This window comes from Dreissena polymorpha, chromosome 8 (assembly GCF_020536995.1).
Source record: "Dreissena polymorpha isolate Duluth1 chromosome 8, UMN_Dpol_1.0, whole genome shotgun sequence".
In the NCBI taxonomy this organism is placed as follows: Eukaryota; Metazoa; Mollusca; class Bivalvia; order Myida; family Dreissenidae; genus Dreissena; species Dreissena polymorpha.
In genome coordinates this window covers 86,666,699-86,685,336 of record NC_068362.1, presented here as the reverse complement: position 1 = coordinate 86,685,336, position 18,638 = coordinate 86,666,699, and the positions used below count along the sequence as shown (strand labels likewise).

General features: G+C 36.5%; 2 protein-coding genes across 3 annotated transcripts in view; one reads left to right on the top strand and one right to left on the bottom strand.

Moving 5' to 3' along the window:
• The window catches only part of LOC127841570 (uracil-DNA glycosylase-like), a 29,221-nt gene extending 16,483 nt beyond the window's left edge, over nt 1-12,738 (top strand). The window contains exons 5-8 of one of the 2 annotated variants that reach the window (XM_052370490.1): nt 963-1,005; nt 2,095-2,183; nt 8,827-9,005; nt 11,599-12,738. In XM_052370490.1, coding sequence (XP_052226450.1) covers nt 963-1,005; nt 2,095-2,183; nt 8,827-9,005; nt 11,599-11,751 — 464 coding nt within the window. In that variant the 3' untranslated portion in view covers nt 11,752-12,738. Of the gene's footprint in view, nt 1-962; nt 1,006-2,094; nt 2,184-8,811; nt 9,006-11,598 lie in introns of both variants that reach the window. The other variant, XM_052370489.1, reaches the window with a different exon arrangement.
• Nucleotides 12,178-18,638, bottom strand: part of LOC127841569 (uncharacterized) — an 11,343-nt gene continuing 4,882 nt past the window's right edge. Inside the window, exons 3-6 of the mRNA XM_052370488.1 lie at nt 17,776-18,447; nt 16,939-17,412; nt 16,458-16,575; nt 12,178-15,719 (exon numbers count right to left, since the gene is read on the bottom strand). Of these exons, the coding sequence (XP_052226448.1) occupies nt 15,521-15,719; nt 16,458-16,575; nt 16,939-17,412; nt 17,776-18,447 (1,463 nt within the window). The 3' untranslated portion in view covers nt 12,178-15,520. The remainder of the gene's footprint in view (nt 15,720-16,457; nt 16,576-16,938; nt 17,413-17,775; nt 18,448-18,638) is intronic.

Here is an 18,638-nt window from a genome sequence, read left to right as displayed (position 1 = left end):
ATTGCATTTGATATGATTTTGATTTGTTGTATACACATTAAGCTATAGGTCCTTCCATATGTATTTCTGTCAGTCTCTTTGTCTTTGCCCATCTTTCATTCCACTGGGTGTCCATCAGCTTAAACTGAAATAACTAGTTACATTTTTCGGTTATGAAAACTGCATTTTTTTTTCATATAAAAAGTGCAATTAAGATGAAGTATGATCGTAAATTTCTCTTGGTCAGGTGTCAGGTGTTACTAAAAATTGAATTATATTGCAAACATATAACTAATCAATATAAAGGTGTAATAAATCAACTTTTAAAAGAGGTCAACTGAGTTATGTTTCTTAAACAAAACAGATCTAAATGATGCTATGACAAATGAACATGGATTTGATGGTGAAACACTAAACATGTACAGATAAAGGGCGGTAGAGAAGTAATGATCAATGTTAATATGATATAGAGGATTTAATGAGGAACGGACCCCTGTAATGCTCGCAATACAGTCAAAGTTGTGTTTTTATTCTCAAACATGATTATAAAACAATTGAGCTTCATGCATGTGCATGAAGTCCCAGATTGGCTTGTGCAGTCTTTCTACCTCAACTGGATTTTTGGTTAGGAGAGACTTTCTTTGAAAAAAACACTCCATAAAAGCAGAAAGTGTTGACCCTGATTTGCCTGTGTTGTTTGCACACCTTGTATCCGCACATGCTTATAGCCTGTGTTGTTTACACATCTTGTAGCCTGTGTTGTTTGCACATCTTGTATCCGCACATGCTTATAGCCTGTGTTGTTTGCACAGGCTTGTATCAGCACATGCTTTTCTGGGACGACACTTTACGCTCATGGGTTAAGCCCAGTTTTCCCAGAACGCGGGTCATATTTGCCTTTATTTTCCTCTAGGTTTTGCCTTCATATTTGCCTTTATTTTCCTCTAGGTTTTGCCTTCATATTTGCCTTTATTTTCCTCTAGGTTTTGCCTTCAGTGTACTGCCTGGCATTCCACCCCCACCGAGGTAAGGTTATAATTTTGTTACAGTATTGAGTAAAAACATGTCTTAAACAAATGTTCTTATTCTGCACAAAGCTAAATTTACTTTAGTAAGAGCTGGACTGTAATGGTGTTAGAATTTGTCACAAACCAACAAATATATTGAGGATATTTGGGTTATAGCCTTAAAATATTTTTCACATTAATGTGAGATAATAAATAAATATTTTCATGGGGACTTGTGCAAGTGTAAATGTGTAAAGTTTCTCACAACTGAGAAAATGTCTCTCGATATTACCATGCAGGACAACGCATTTGTCTTTTTATTTAATAATTTGATTGTTCTTTTCATCTAACAGATAGGAAAGTAACTCTAAGAGGTGTTATTCCCCTACTGTGTTATATTCTCTTATTGATGTGTACAGTAATAATTGGGTTAAGGAATTAACATTTATTGCCATTCAGGATTTCATCGCATATTTTCTGTGGATTTCAAATGTACTTTGTTGGGTCTTGGAATGGCCCTACTGTGACCGTCCCGGTTTGAGTTGTCTTGAACTGAGCAGAAACAAGGAATAAATAAATCTTCAAAATGGAAAAGCAGTTGTGTTTTCATAAACATGGTGAACACAGATTTATGCTCCATGCAGTGTTGAAGTGTGGTCTGATGGTGATTACTCAAATTGTTGTCTTTTCTTCTTTTTAATTGAAAAAATAAGTGATTTGGAAAGGTATCTAGACATGTCAATGGTCAATAATTGAAGGCTGAACACATGCAAATGTTACATAATTTATCACAAATGCTCAGCGTGGGGATAAGGTGTTTCAACCCTTGGGCAAAGGTAAAGGTCACACTTAAGTTCAAAGGTGATACATGTGCAAGGGTTCCGCTTGTAAAATATTAACAAGTATTATTGATAGTGCGCTTGAGGGGCATCTTGTATTTCTGCAGGATAAAAATTAATTAACTATTAATCATTAAAAAAAAGTTATTTCGGGAACTCAAGATCAAAAGCCTACAGGTGAAAACAGGTGGATTTAGATAATAACCTTATGATTATATACCACTATAAGTCACTGCATGGTTATGACTATCTGAATATATTTTTTGCAGCCTGTTAAACATGTATAAGGAGCTGGAGTCAGACATTGAAGGCTTCAAACGCCCAGGGCATGGTTATCTGCAGGGATGGGCCTCACAAGGTGAGACCATCTAGGTATTTCTATTGATTTCGAAAACCACAAGTCAAATGACCTCTTGCTTAAAAATTGTGTTTGTGCTTACTAGTTTAAGAGACTTGTTCACAGTTTTACAGAAAATGTACATCCGGGAGCAAAATAATGTACATCCGGGAGCAAAATAATGTACATCCGGGACCAAAATAATACTAAGAAGGGAGTCTTATATTGAAAATACTGTTTAGTTTACAAATAATCAGTGTTAGAAATTGATAAAATTATAAAGCGTTACAAATAAAAATGGAAGAAAAAAAGGGAAAAATCGTTAAACACACTTGTGCTCATATCACTGATCGTTGGAGTAAAAGGTGAATGCCAAAACCGCTCAGCCATTCGTGCTGCTATCAGCTGCCATGTATTTTACTCTTTGTATAAGCAATCACGTAATGTCACAAAATATAACTATAACAACAGAACTCTCACAATTTTCCAATTGTTTCGTGTTTTGACTCCTGAAAATATTATTTGACCCCTGAAATTTTCAAGCAAGGGGTCATGTCACTTACCAAAAAATCAATGGACGTGAACGAAACTCACACTTCATCTGTTTATCCAGTATTCTGTTTTCCAAATGTTTTGTATGTCCCCAACCACTATAGTGGGGGACATATTGTTTTTGCCCTGTCTGTTGGTTGGTTGGTTTGTGTGTTTGTTTGCTCCAACTTTAACATTTTGCCATAACTTTTGCAATATTGAAGATAGCAACTTCATATTTGGCATGCATGTGTATCTCATGGAGCTGCACATTTTGAGTGGTGAAAGGTCAATGTCAAGGTCCTTCAAGGTCAAAGGTCAAATATATAGCTTCAAAGCAGCACAGTACGGGACATAGTGTTTCTGACAAACACATATCTTGTTTGGCAATGCTTTTAGATATAGAGCTGATTTTTGGTATGCGATTGTACCTACATGATTTTTGTTCCAATCTGTTGATTTTTGACATGATACATGCCTCGGACTGATCTAAATTTTTGCCAAGAGAAGTAGATAGCTTGAAAGGGAGATAATTTTTATTTGGAACGTACACTGACTGTCTATTTTTGACAAGAGAAGTAATATTTTTTAAAGGGATATAATCCAAGGGAGGAGCTTCTATTAATAGAAAGTAAAAGGCATGGGGATTTGAAACAAAAGCGAATATATATTTTTTTTCCATTATAACAGTTTCCGGGAGGTTTTTTACGCAACACTTTCAGATATTGAGCTGATTTTTGGTATGTAAGTCTACCTACATGACCTACAAATGAAGTGTGAGTTTCATTTACTTCCATTGATTTTTGGCTAAGGTATGGGCCTTGTTTTCTCCAAAATAGCTGCTGTGCGGCTTCAAAGGGCAGAAGGTAGCACTGTGTGTGAAAGAGAATGATACTGCCATATGTTTTCGGACGTGAGTGACGTCAAAGGCATGTGATGACCATTGTTTCAAAATATCATCCAATGAATGTAATACGACTAGACTGTCAGATTTACTGAGTAAACAGTTTGCATGAGTAACCAAAAATATTATCGTTGATAAACTCATATGTGTAATAATAGGTATGCATTTTAAATCCATTTATAAGACATTAATTTGTATTATTCACTAGAAATAATTTATGTTATACTAATTTATTGGTAATCAGCCTTTGTTTACATTAAACTGTGTGCAAATGATTGGGTGGGTTAACCCTTTGCATGCTGGGAAATTTGTGGTCTGCTAAAATGTTGTCTGCAGAATTTCTAAAATTAGCATTTTCTTCGATTTTTTTCAAAGAATACTATCATAATAGCAAACAGTTTGGATCCTGATGAGACGCCATGTTCTGTGGCGTCTCATCTGGATCCAAACTGTTTGCAAAGGCCTTCAAAATTGGGTTCCAGCACTGAAAGAGTTAACAACCCAGTGTTTTTTTTATGGCAATTTCGGGGCCGATATTCGGCCCCATTCCCCTTAAAAAAAAGTATATATTTGTCCCCTATTTTGTAGAAAAAATCCCCTCCAGAAGTAAAAAAAACAAATAATATTTATTTTTTTTAAGAAAGAACTGTCTAATGATACATATATCTGATTTATTTCATAAACAACTAACTAAGTATATAAATATAATATCATATGATTTTGAATTATCATAAAGATTTTTAATTAGTTTTTCCCAAATCAGTGGTCACTTTTCACATGAATTTCATTTTTTCCCAAAATGGCCAGGAAAAGGCCTGATTTACCTATATTGAGTCGATATTTGTTGATATAATCATTCCAATTTGCTCCATTTTATCACGGATTCTAGATTACACGGATAAGAAACGGGACCGTTACGCCAAATATCTTGTCGTGTCTAAGTCACGTGACCGTGTCGTAACTATCGAACTTTTATCGAAGCGCCGAGGTTATAAATTTGATGTACTCACTCACGTATTTTGTTAAATTATAGTTTCATTTCTAGGCCGATTTTGACAAATTATATATCATTAGAAAGCTAACGTAACGTAGTTTTCAGATATATCATTATATATTGAGTTTTTCTTCTGATTTCGGCAGCCCGGCGAGTTATAACTTTAACTTTTGCAAATAACATACCGTTTTGGAGTTTTAGAATCTAGATTTACGGTTGACATGTTCGTACTTTATACCGATTTGTAGCGTTTATATTTGGAGTTCAGTTTTAAAAATAACATCTTGCTTAGGAGAATAGAATTCTGTATACGATAGAAAAAAAAATTGTTTAAAAACTAAAGTAATTAAGGAATGAAGGCGGGAAAATGTAGCGCGCGTTCCTAACGCTCTGAACTGATGCTACGGTCTTGGCGATTATGCTTTTGTTTAGATACCGGCCATTGAATTTCTTTTGCCATGATTATTATATTTTTTATGAAATATATTGAAATATTTTGTTCTAGAGACATATCCATAAAGCTAAGTATTAATGAAGCTTAATAAATTTACGATTTCAGCTCTTGATTATAACACAGAAAGGGTGTTAATTTTATGATGAAACAGCGTATACAAATGTATAGCGGACCCTCTTGATATTTTTCGGCTTTGCATACTTCAAATATAATGGGTGTCAAAACATTCATCGTTTGTTGTTTATTATCAAAAAGGTAATTATGTAAAATTATATGAAAGGTTATTAACCATAAATTATAAATTAATTAAAATTATTTAAAGATTCTTGAAAATCACGGTCAACTGTCTATGCATGTATATTGAAATATCTTTATAAGTTAACAGAGTTATAAATATATAGAATTCTAAATTAAAACACTGTATTATTTGTATTTTTCGGAAAGATTATTCATACACTCTTTGTAGGACTACGAAATGACGGAGTTTTTTTACCGGTACCCGCTAAATACGTTAAATGTTAAGTATTAGATTTTTTAAATGTTTAAAATGTACATGTATAGGTATTAAGCACTTATAATTATTGTGATTTAGCTGGCTGACATCTATACAGTATTTAGTTTATGGCAATCTGTATGGGCAGATGACTATAAATGTTTTCAATACGCTACATATCTCATAAACGCAAAATTGAGTATTGGGCGTTACATTACTCCAAGAAATGACCACTTATACCACGAGAAGACATGGAGGTATCATAAAAAGTGTAATCTGACCAGACATTGCCACCTGTGGTTAGGGACCAATATACAAGTATAGGTCCCTGCTGTGGCGTATGACACCATAGTGTTATTTAGTATTGGTCGGCACAGTATCTGATCATAACGAGATAATTGGTTTGTGCTGAACACAGGGGCAATAAAACCACAGATCTATCAATAAACAAGATTATTGAGATATCTTTTTTTGAACACCGCGATAAAAATGCTCAAACCATGGACTCTAGAATACACGGATAAGAAACATGGCAACATTCTCAGAATCATCACTGCTATATGTGTAATCACCTAACAATTCGTCTAAAAATAATTTATATATTTGAGTTGAAGACGATGTACTGTTGTTTAAGTCTGAATAAACTATCTGTCTGCCTGTCTAAATCCAAGCCGTCATCGTCCCGGTGAAAAAATCTGATTTTCAATAGTTGGACATGATGCCCTGATGTCAAAATACGAAATGACCCGCGTAACACGGACCGTGATTTTCAAGAATCTTTAATAAATTGATAATTTAAGGTAAATAACATTTCAAATAATTATACATAATTACCTTGTTGATAATAAACAGCAAACGATGAATGTTTTTGACACCCATTTTATTTCAAGTATGCATGCAAAGCCGAATAATATCGAGAGGGTCCGCTATATACGCTGTTTCATCATAAATTTTACAACCTTTCTGTGTTATAAACAAGAGCTGAAATCGTTAATTTATTAAGATTCATTTATAATAAGCTTTATTGATATGTTTCGTGAACAAAATACTACAATATATTCCATAAAAAATATAATAAGATGGCAAAAGAAATTCAATGGCCGATTTCTAAACAAAAGCATAATCGCCAAGACCGTAGCATCAGTTCAGTGCGTTAGGAACGCGCGCTACATTTTCCCGCCTTCATTCCTTAATTACTTTGGTTTTTAAACAAAATTTTTTGCTATCGTATACAGAATTCTTTTCTCCTAAGCAAGATGTAATTTTTAAAACTGAACTCCAAATATAAACGCTACAAATTGGTATTAAGTACGAACATGTCAACCGTAAATCTAGATTCTAAAACTCCAAAACGGTATGATATTTGCAAAAGTTAAAGTTATAACTCGCCGGGCTGTCGAAATCAGAAGAAAAACTTAATATATATTGATATATCTGTTTACTGCGTAACGTAAGCTTTCTAATGATATATAATTTGTCAAAATCGGCCGAGAAATGAAACTATAATTTAACAAAAGACGTGAGTGGGTACATCAAAATGTATAACCTCGGCGCTTCGCTGTACGCTAATCGTAAAAGATCGATAGCCACGACACGTTAAAACGCGCGGTGGTAAAACATAAAATTTGTATTTCTTGTGTTTAACTCGCTATAAATCCATTAATAACAACAGGAATATACTAAAAGTTATATTTTTTTGAAAGAGGAATTAATAAGCAACAAGATAACGTATAAACCAATAAAATCGGATGAATAGTTTTTGCATAAGATTGAATTTACTAAAGTAAGGGTCAAATACTCGATTCATCTCCTGTCAATATACACTCCGTGATTTTATTGATAAAAAATGCTCAAATTTGCCATTTTATCGATTAAAAAATTCCAATTAGACTCAAATTGGCTAGGAAAACTGAGACTGTGCATGACGGCTGAACTGTCTGAAACTAATGTTGAAACAATCATTGATATATATTTAAGAAAAAGGACAGAGACATTCAGCTGTGAATATTGCATTTATGCATACATGTGTATTCATATAATAAATATCACTACATATAAAAGAGTGAATTTGTAATTTTCCCCTTTTCCTAAAAAACGACGCGTTTTTCCCCCTTGGACGGGCCCCGCCACCATTCCCCTATAGGTGAAAAAAAAATCTGCAACCTAGCAATGCTACCTACTGACCAACCTTCTAAAAAGTGGAAGCTAAGAACAACGGTCACCTTTCTACAACGGTCACTTTGGTCATTCCCCTTGACTGACCGCTGTATTCAGATCTTAATGTATAAAGTTTAGTCAAACATTATACAATTGAACTCGATTTGTTTTATATAAATGTATGATTGATTTAGCTTTCTGGTAACATTTTAATGTTAAAATGCTGACAGTTTTATCCTTGCATGTGCCAAGACAGCTTGTAGCTCTTAACAGCTTACAAGTGACACAAAAAATGCAGAAAGCTATTATATCAGTACTGGTTGGTAGTCAATATGGGGTAGAGGTTTTCAGTTTGTTGGTTGTCATGAAACTTGTCTGGGCTTTGAAATGTTCCCATACTTTTAATGTATTTCATAAACAAAACGGCTACCATTTCAAGTGAATGTCATGCTTTGAGTGAGGTATAATGTCAAAGTAAAGTGCCAGATTTACCTGTGCAGTCCAAGCAGGCTTATTAAGGACACTTTCCGCCTAAACTGGATTTTTGCTAAGAAGAGTCTTTTTTAAAAGGGACCTTTTCACATTTTAGTTAATTGAAAATTTGAAGAAGAAAAAATTGTTTCAGATATGCAAGCTTTCGCTGTAGTTATGTTTGCGCGGAAACAGTAATACTGAACTTTTAACATCCTCTAAAATATCCATTATAAGCATCTTTTGACGATTTAAAAACCGGAAAATTATAAAGCATCACAAATGTGAAACAAATGAATAATTTGGAGAATTATGTTGTTATTGTTATATTTTATGACATGGAATGGCCAAGTGGTAACAGCGCCTGTCTTTTACTTAGAGGACCAGTGGTTCGAGCCCTGTTCTTTCTCTAATGTTATTCTTGTTGTTTTTACTGAAGCTATTTAGTTCCCATGTTTACATTTATTAATTTAAAGCATTTGATGACAAACTTTAATACATGTCAAAATCGATGAAAATGTCCCTATAAATAAAAAATACAATAACAGTGGACAGTATCTTTCCTGATTAGCCTGTCTGGACTGCACAGGCTTATCTAGGAAAACACTATGCACATGCATTAAGCCCCATTTTATGAGAATGCAGCTCATATTATTGCAGGTGTGCTGATGTTGAATGCAGTGTTGACGGTCCGTGCTCACCAGGCCAACTCCCACAAGGACAAAGGCTGGGAGAAACTGACGGACGCCGCCATCTCTCACCTGAACAAGAACACCTCAGGTCTGGTCTTCATGCTGTGGGGATCTTACGCACAGAAGAAGGGAGGCTACATTGATAAGGTTAGATGTGACCTTTTAAAGGGGCATAACAACGGTATTTCCCCGGTAATATAGACATGTGAAAAATGCACATTCTCTAATTTCAAGCAGTTTTTATCTAGTAACAATTCAAATTATCAATTGTTTATTATTTTAATATTTTTTGATCTTGTTATGCCCTGGTATGGGGGCACATAGCAGTCACACCGTTTGTCTGTGTGTGTGTGTTTATCTGTCTGAGTGTCTGTCTGTCTGTTTGTTTGGTATTCCATTTCCGGAAAAAAATCCTGAACACTTTCAGATATTTATGCCCCCCTTCGAAGAAGAGGGGGTATATTGCTTTGCTCATGTCGGTCGGTCGGTCTGTCGGTCCGTCCACCAGGTGGTTGTCAGACGATAACTCAAGAACGCTTGGGGCTAGGATCATGAAACTTCATAGGTACATTGATCATGACTCGCAGATGACCCCTATTGATTTTGAGGTCACTAGGTCAAAAGTCAAGGTCACAGTGACCAGAAATAGTAAAATGGTTTTTGAATGATAACTCAAGAACGCATACGCCTAGGATCATGAAACTTCATGGGTAGATTAATCATGACTTGCAGATGACCCCTATTGATTTTGAGGTCACTAGGTCAAACGTCAAGGTCACGGTTACCCGAAATAGTATAATGGTTTCCGGATGATAACTCAAGAACGCATATGCCTAGGATCATGAAACTTCATGGGTAGATTGATCATGACTCGCAGATGACCCCTATTGATTTTGAGGTCACTAGGTCAAATGTCAAGGTCACAGTGACCAGAAATAGTAAAATGGTTTTTGAATGATAACTCAAGAACGCATACGCCTAGGATCATGAAACTTCATGGGTAGATTGATCATGACTTGCAGATGACCCCTATTGATTTTGAGGTCACTAGGTCAAACGTCAAGGTCACGGTTACCCAAAATAGTAAAATGGTTTCCGGATGATAACTCAAGAACGCATATGCCTAGGATCATGAAACTTCATGGGTAGATTGATCATGACTCGCAGATGACCCCTATTGATTTTGAGGTCAATAGGTCAAAGGTCAAGGTCCCGGTGACCCGAAATAGTAAAATGGTTTTCGGATGATAACTCAAGAACGCATACGCCTAGGATCATGAAACTTCATTGGTAGATTGATCATGACTTGCAGATGACCCCTATTGATTTTGAGGTCACAAGGTCAAAGGTCAAGGTCACGGTGACCCGAAATAGTAAAATGATTTTCGGATGATTACTCAAGAACGCTTTTGCCTAGGATCATGACACTTCTTAGGTACATTGATCGTGACTTGCAGATGACCCCTATTGATTTTCAGGTCACTAGGTCAAAGGTCAAGGTCACAGTGACAAAAATCGTATTCACACAATGGCTGCCACTACAACGGACAGCCAATATGGGGGGCATGCATGTTTTACAAACAGCCCTTGTTACTTGATTATTTAATTGTGATCAAACTGCATGACTAAAAGACCCAAGTTCAAGTATCTTTCCGATCCATTAATTTACGGCGAATTGACGGACCTTGGACTTAGAAATGTTCTCTAGAATAATAGTTTTCCAGATTTATTACTTAAAAGCTTGCATATATTGACCTTATTTTTGCTGTGTGAGTCTACCTATATGTCTTACAGAACAAGGTTTTGTTGCTGTCCATTGATCTTTCACAAAGTTGCGGGTCTTGGGCTGGGCAATTTTCTCTGGAATAATAATTGTAAAGACTTGCCCTAAACGCTTACAGATAATGACCTAATGTTTGGTGTATGAGTCTACCTACATGACTTACAGATCAAGTTTGATTTTTGTTTCGGTCTATTAATTTTTTATGCTCCTGAAAAAAATTTGCCATTTTGAAGAGCCTTACTTCCTTCCTTCCTTCCGTCACACTTTTGTTACATTTTCTCATAGCGCCTTCAATATTTTACCGATCTCTTACATATTTGGCATGTAGGTGCCTTGCATGGACCTCTACCTTTTGATGAGGTTTGAAGTCACTGGGGTCAAGGTCCCCGAGGCTAATAATAGATTTTTTTTAGGTGGTTATTAACACATAGATTGACAAAGAGCATCTTCGGGGAGCATCCATCAGTTTCACTGATATTCTTGTTAACAGAGTTACCAATCTTGGACTTAAAATTGTCTTTAAAATTATACTGTTCTGCATTTTGTTTTGCAACACTTTCAGGGAATGACCTTATTTTTAGTGTGTAAATATGACTTCAAGATCATGTTGGAGTTTTGTTTGCGGTTCATTTTTTGGGGGGTGAAGTTACTGGACTTGGACTGAGGAATTATCTTTAAAATAACACTTTAAGTGAAATTTTCCTGCAATGCTTTCAAAATTCTGACTTTATTTAAAGTGTGTGAGTCTACCGGCATGACTTACAGATCAGTGCAAATTTTGTTTCAGTCCATGTGTGCATTGCAAGATCAAACAGCAAATTGTATTTACCATATATATATATATATATATATATATATATATATATATATATATATATATATATATATATATATATATTATATTTATTTATTTATTTAAACACACAGAAAACCAGCATCAACATGTTTCCATTTCAGGAAAAGCACCACATTCTCACAGGTGTACACCCGTCACCCCTCTCTGCTCACAGGGGATTCTTTGGCTGCAAACACTTCTCCAAATGCAATGAGCTGTTGACAAAGAGTGGAAAGGCACCCATTGACTGGGGTTATCTACCTGTGGACATATAATGGAAATTCAGACTTCCTTCATTATGCTTGTCTTAATTGAGCCTCGTTCTGGGAAAACGGGGCCTAATGCATATGCCTCAAGTGTCATCCTAGATTAGTCTGTACAGTCTGCACAGGCTAATCAGGGAAGACTCTTTCCGCCTAAACTGGAATTTGTTTAGAATGGACTCGGTAAAAACTCCAGAAAAGTTGAAAGGGTCATCCCTGAATAGCCAGGGCAGACTGCACAATCTAAACTGGAATGACACTTTACACATATGCATTTTGACAGGTTAACCCGGAACAAGATAGATTTGTTTATTTGCAGGAAATTTGTATCAGTATTTTTAGTGCATTAGTGTGCCTAAAAAGGACATGGCAAAGGCTGGAAATGTGTATTGTGCTTAAATCATTAGACATTTTTATCAGCATTTTTGAATGCCTGTGTACAGTATAGTTGTAGGCACTCTTTGCTGCATTGAATACGAGAGGTGACATTTGAAGGGTCCACGGCTACCTTCATTCCTTAGCTTAATATCTGTCAATATTTGAAAGACACATTTTAAAATTTTAGGGATCAAAGCATAAACATTTTAAGCATTGTCTTTGGTCAATATTATGAGGTGATATTAAGTTTGATAATGTGTTTTATATTGGGGACCTGTTCAAATTGCATTCAGATGATTGTTTGAGAGATCTTCAAAGTCATATTGTTGGCATTTATCTAGCCTTTGATTAGAAATAATCTTGACATATTGTGTTTATTTTGTTTTGAAATGTTTTGTTTTGCTCTTGGACATTTTATGTATTTTTGTTTTTTGTATTGCAATACTTTACTCTGCAATCAAGATAAAATTGCAGCTTTCAATTTCAGTTAGCTTTTTCCATCAACAATTAATATATTATAATGTCATAGATTTCCCTTTTTGGAAATGTTTCGTCAGATGATCCTTTTTTAAGTTTACAAACCAATTGTATACCTATTTTGAATAAAATCAGGTTAAAAGCTGTTGTTTTTGTTTTTGAACATGTTAATTATGATTTTGAACATACAAAATGCTTGACAAAGCAGTCACATTGGCAGAGTGTATTTGCGTACGTGTTCTGTCCGAGCTTGTCAGGAGGTCGTTTCATCAAAGATCGTACGACAATCTTAATTTACGACTAAAATTTTAAAATAAAATATACAAGATGTTGATAAATATCCACGCAAAACATATTCTGACGGTAAGACATTGATGAAATGAATACATTTACTGGAAATAAGTAATAATATGCCTTGGTGTTTTACAATAATGTTTCTTTAAAATATGTATCGTAGTCTAAATTGTTCGTACGATGTTTGTTGAAACCGTCCCCTTGACTGTAACTCTGTCAAACACAAGTCATTAAAAAAAATACCGGTACTTAAATGTTCACCATCGTGAAATGCTGTGTAACACGTAACACCTATCTCCAAGGGTAAAGTCACACTTGTAGATCAAAGGTTAAAATTTGGAAATAAACCGGTTGGTCTGGGCTTTAACTTAAACATTTATCATGCAATTTTGAAATAAATTCCTCAAAACTGTCCACCATAAGAAGACCCCATGCATCTTGTAATGTCTGTCTTCCAACCTCAAAGATCAGGGACAAATTTAGTGGTCGCAGATCTTTTGTGGATGGTAACTTTGTCATTTATTATGCAGTTTTTTTATAACTTGAAACCAATGACTATCATGAGGAGGGTCTCCCGTTTAACATCTGTCTCCCTGTCAAAATGGTCAAGATCAAATTCCGGTTAAATTTTGTCATGAAAGTGATCAAACAGCTTGTCCTGACTATAATTGTCCCCCGCCAATTTGCTTGTTATCCCCCGCCATAGGCGGAGGGATATTGTTTTGGCGTTGACCGTCCATCCGTCCGTCCGGCACTTTTGTGTCCAGAGCCATATCTTGGAAGTGCTTTGTAGGATTTCATTGAAACTTGGTATGAGTATATATATATGGATAAGAGGATGATGCACGCCAAATGGCATTGTACACCATCTGTTAATAACGGAGTTATGACCCTTTGTATCTTGAAAAAAATGCTTTTTTGAGTGTCAAATATAACACTTTTGTGTCCAGAAGCTTATTGGCGGGGAATATCAATTCAACGAATTTGCTTGTATTAGTAATCGCGAAATTTTAAAATTATTTTACTGAAAATAAACACCATGCTTTTACTGTGTGTCAATTGCAACAACGGTCTCCCTTTAAGGTCAAGGTCACACGATGGCATACATGCCATACGTCCCGGATTGTCCCGGAAATAAAGAACGTTTCCCGCAGTCCCGGACATCTGTAAACTGTCCTGGATTTTACAAAATCCAAATATGCATGTACCTTATCTTGCGCTTAACTGCACCTCGAATCTAGCTTTGACTCAATGGTTAAATTTGGCTATAAAACAGCCTGTCCAGACAGTAACTTCGACGTGTGTCATGTAATTTAAAACTGATTTTAGTACCATGATAACTGTGTAATAAACTACCTAAAATGATGAAATTTAAATGAATTTAGAATAATACGCATTTCACCACTTCAACGTGCAAAGAGATGCAACCAAATATACCCCACGTGCTAACCATGATTCGATTGAACTTTGTTGAAGACCACTTTAAATGTTACGGGCCAAATATTTAACCTCTGGGTTTTACGGTTTTAAACATTCTAAGATTTCTAAAATATTCAATCCCTGATGACCATTATACCGAAACGACTTGAGCTACTTAGACAAAGGGTCATGCAAGGTTCATTGCTCTGAAATTTCGTGGAAATCTTACCGACTAAGCAAATGTCGTTTGAAGAAAAAGTTGACGGATCACGGGCATCGCGGGTATCCCAATAGATCACAATGAGCACATTTTGCCGAAGCGGACAAAAAGGCAAATATTCAGCAATTGTACAGTAGGCCTACAGCAAATATATGCATAGAACAATATATATGCAAGGTACTGTATAAGAAGTCTAATTGAGATTATGTGCTTATTAGGGATTTCTAGTATATTTATTTCTATATTTAGAAATACCGGTATTTCTTACAGAAATTCCTTTAAGCTAACAGCGCAGACCCTGATGAGACGCCGCATGATGCGGTGTCTCATCTGGGTCTACGCTGTTTTCAATGGCCTTTTTTTCTAGACGCTAGGCATGAATGGGTTAATGGCCTGAGCTTGTGTCTTTTATAGAGGAAAAACACCCGAAATTCGCTGTATCAACAACGGAATTTAGGTAAATAGCAAAATCTATATCAATAAGGTATTGAAGCCGCTTCTTCCAACTCACGTTACCAACCCAAGACTTAAACCGTGGCCAAAAGGTGTTAGCTTATTTAGGCATTTTCTCATCTATCACGGTTTTACAGTATACATATATACAAATGTAACCTTATCGTCTAATTATGTTTGAGGTTACAAACGAATCCGTAACTTTTTTAAGTTGGCCAAAAAAACGTTTTCCCTAAAACCATAAAATGTTTATGCTTAATGACTTCAGTTCAGTTTTATTGATATTAATTGTGCGTAATGCTAAATTAAGTACCATATCAACCGACCACTAACTCGTATATCTTTTTATCGGATCGGTAACCATTGGAAAGGTCTATATATATATATATATATATATATATATATATTTATATATATATATATATATATATATATATATATATATATATATATATATATATATATATATATATATATATATATTATAACTCGAGCAAATTTTGTACTGCCACACAGTCAAGTCCACAATTTCTGTGACACCTACGTCACAACTTCGAGAATCAAGTCGCCCGTTATTACGTCACAGGAGTCGCTCGATTCTACCACAGCGTTCAGGAATCGACGCAGCGTCTCCTTCAACGGCAGGGGACTTATTGATATGTCAGGTGCCTTCTTTGAAGTCTGAAGCATCGCAAGAAAATCTCCTTCTTCCTCGTCGTTTTCCAGGTACCTGTTCCAGCTGGAAATAAAATTGTATTTCTGGGAAAACGGGTTTGTTAATTTATGTGGGTAATGTTTCGTCCCAGATCTGCCTTTGCATGGACTTGTGTTGTTTTCATGCCGAGCCAGCGTTCATTTTCAAACAGTCTTACTAAATCTAAAGAAGTCCATGGATACGTTTTTTAATCGGATTTAACAGTATTCAGTCACATCTAGGTGGCCAGTGTACCAAATAACTGATACTTTTCCTCATTCCGGATCAGCAAGCGTTGTATTGCCTATATCAATCTACTGGTATCAATTGGAGGATTCCGGAGATGGTCGATCTAGCACGATTGATTTTTCTGGGCAAACTGTCGATCTAAGCGGTTTAAAGGAACCGATTGCACAAATATATGCTAGTGACAAATAACCTACTCGAATCAGTGGTACACAAAATCGTGATACATCGACTACCGGGTATCTCCGGAATCCCCCGCAAGATATATACTGATTTCACTCTGAAGCCGAGCGTGGGGGTGGTTTTGAAAAATTCAGTATATTTTATAAGCACTGAAAGCCTACCTAAAAATTTGCATGTAGTTCAGTGAAATAATGCTGATTAAGAAAATAATACATTAGATTATATTTGGAAAGGTGCCCATTACAGGTGCGCTACCTTAGAATGTAGGTCATTTAATGATCGTAGATCGAAGAAATAATCGAATGGTCAACACACTTATTACGTATTCCGGTATTCTGACGCGCAAGAGCTCACCTGTCCACGTCGAGGTGCAGACCGCCTGGAAACCTGTCGGCAAAGTCGTCGTCGTCGTCGACAAGGAAGGGGTCGTATGGGTCCCTCATCTCCAGGTAGATATCCTCGTGCGCGCGTGCTGAAGATATAGTGGAAAGAAACGTTAAAAAGTAGCGCCGACGCTATTTGTCGCAATTTGCATTCAATGTTGCGTGAATGACGCTCAATGTCGCAACCAACGATACAAGTCGCAAAATCTATTGACGCTTTATGACGCACCTTTAACGCAACAAATAGATTTCCCGCTGAAAGTCGCAACATCAACTCTAAACATCGCTAAACCTAATTCCGACAAAGTCGCATCTGCAACGCTAAATGTCGGAACAATCTGTACTGCCGCTAAAAAATCGCAAAATCGACGTTGAACGTCGCATATATATTTAACAGAATGTGTTTATGACATTCAAATTATTTTACATATCAAGATGAAAACATTAATTACTTGTCAATGCCCAGTCGTCTGGATTTTCTGAGAAAGGAAACGGCCAGCAGCTTTCAACATCATCAACTTCCGGTATCTGACCACTTTCTTCTGACGAAAATTTGGTCTGAACTTTGAAGCATTTATGAGGCACGTTAGCACGAGGCGAAACGTTCCGCTCACCGGAATTATACGTCTCATTTAAACAGGCGCGTGCCTCTCGAATCAGACTATCTAAATGATTATCTTCTGTATTCTTCAGAACAGTTTCATCCGATCGTGTGCTTTTTAAATCGGCGTTTACTTCTACTGATGACTTCACGGCTGGTTTTGCGTTTCCGTACAGGCCCGGTTTAACGTCAGCGGATTTCAACGCCGTCGGGGGAAAGGCCAGTGCCTTAACCACCGGACTGATGTGTGACTGGTAAATGGGTATTATGGGCCCAGGGATGATTTGCTGTTGCACGGACTGTAGATGTCTATAGGGTGTTCCACCTTAAATAGAAGTAAATGAAATAAGTATTTACAACATGATTGTTTAATGTCGTGGTAAAGCCCAAGTGGACGTTGTCATCTCAGATACAGGTAACGCAACAAGCTTATTCTCGATAATTGGACAAGGCATAAGAAAAAAATGCTAATTACTGGTTCTAAGTTGTGTTATAATAGTATATTAAATATATAATATATATTATGTGATAATCTGTGTCGATAAGCCGAAGACAACAGTAAACGCGGAATCAACTTCCTGGTTAAGAACATGAACATTGGATGGGCAGGAATTTGTTTACTATCAAAAAGAGATTCATATTAATTAAATAACTGTTAGAAATATAAATAATATTAAGAGATGCTCACCCGTTGTTAAAGGTCCCGGTCTCGCACCTTTATTCAATAAGTGCAGTTGTTGGTCCCCGAGCTTTATTTGAGCGGGAAGCGTCTGCGCATGCGTCGTTCTAATAGATGACGTCATTAATGACATCATAGCAAGGTTTTTCTGAAGACTGGGCGTCAGATACACGTCCTGTCGCTGCGGAACGACCGCTATTTCCGGTCGAGATGAAATTGCAGCTGAAACACGGGCATGCGCAGTAATACCTACTGTCGACGGCTGGGTAGCACTATGGTTGCTAATAGCGATTTTATTGGCCAGCAACCCTTTGGTGTAGCTGGATACGTACGAAGTGCTTGTGCTACTTTCGGCGTTCGTTTTCAATGTGACTCGTTGGAGAATGACAGGGATGCGTTCTACTTGTGCAACTGGTTTCGCAATAGTGTCCAACGTTCCTTGCTGGTGGCTGCCGATTTGCGGTCCGCTTTTCCCGACTAAAACTTGCTTCGTGTTGTCAGATGGTATGAACGTATTTGGCACGCTGGTTGTGGTTTCTAGGGTTGCTGGGGCTCCTTGTGACGTCACGGTTATGGTTTTGTTGCTTCCCGAAGGATCAACTATAACGCGGGCCCATGGGTTCTCTGGGCGCGGCATCGGTACTTCTTCGCGTCTTTGGAAAGAAGGTTTGTATACCCAGTCTGAAAATATCAGAAAGCATTTTGTTCCACTGTGAAAATTGGTCGTTGAAATGTACTGGCGTGAACGCTTTCACAGAATAACCGTATATTGCATACAAGTAGATAACCTTTTTCATAGCGTCGAATTTTATTATCTGCATGTTGTGTCATGAAACAAGTGAATAAATAACAAGTTTGGATATTCACGGAAC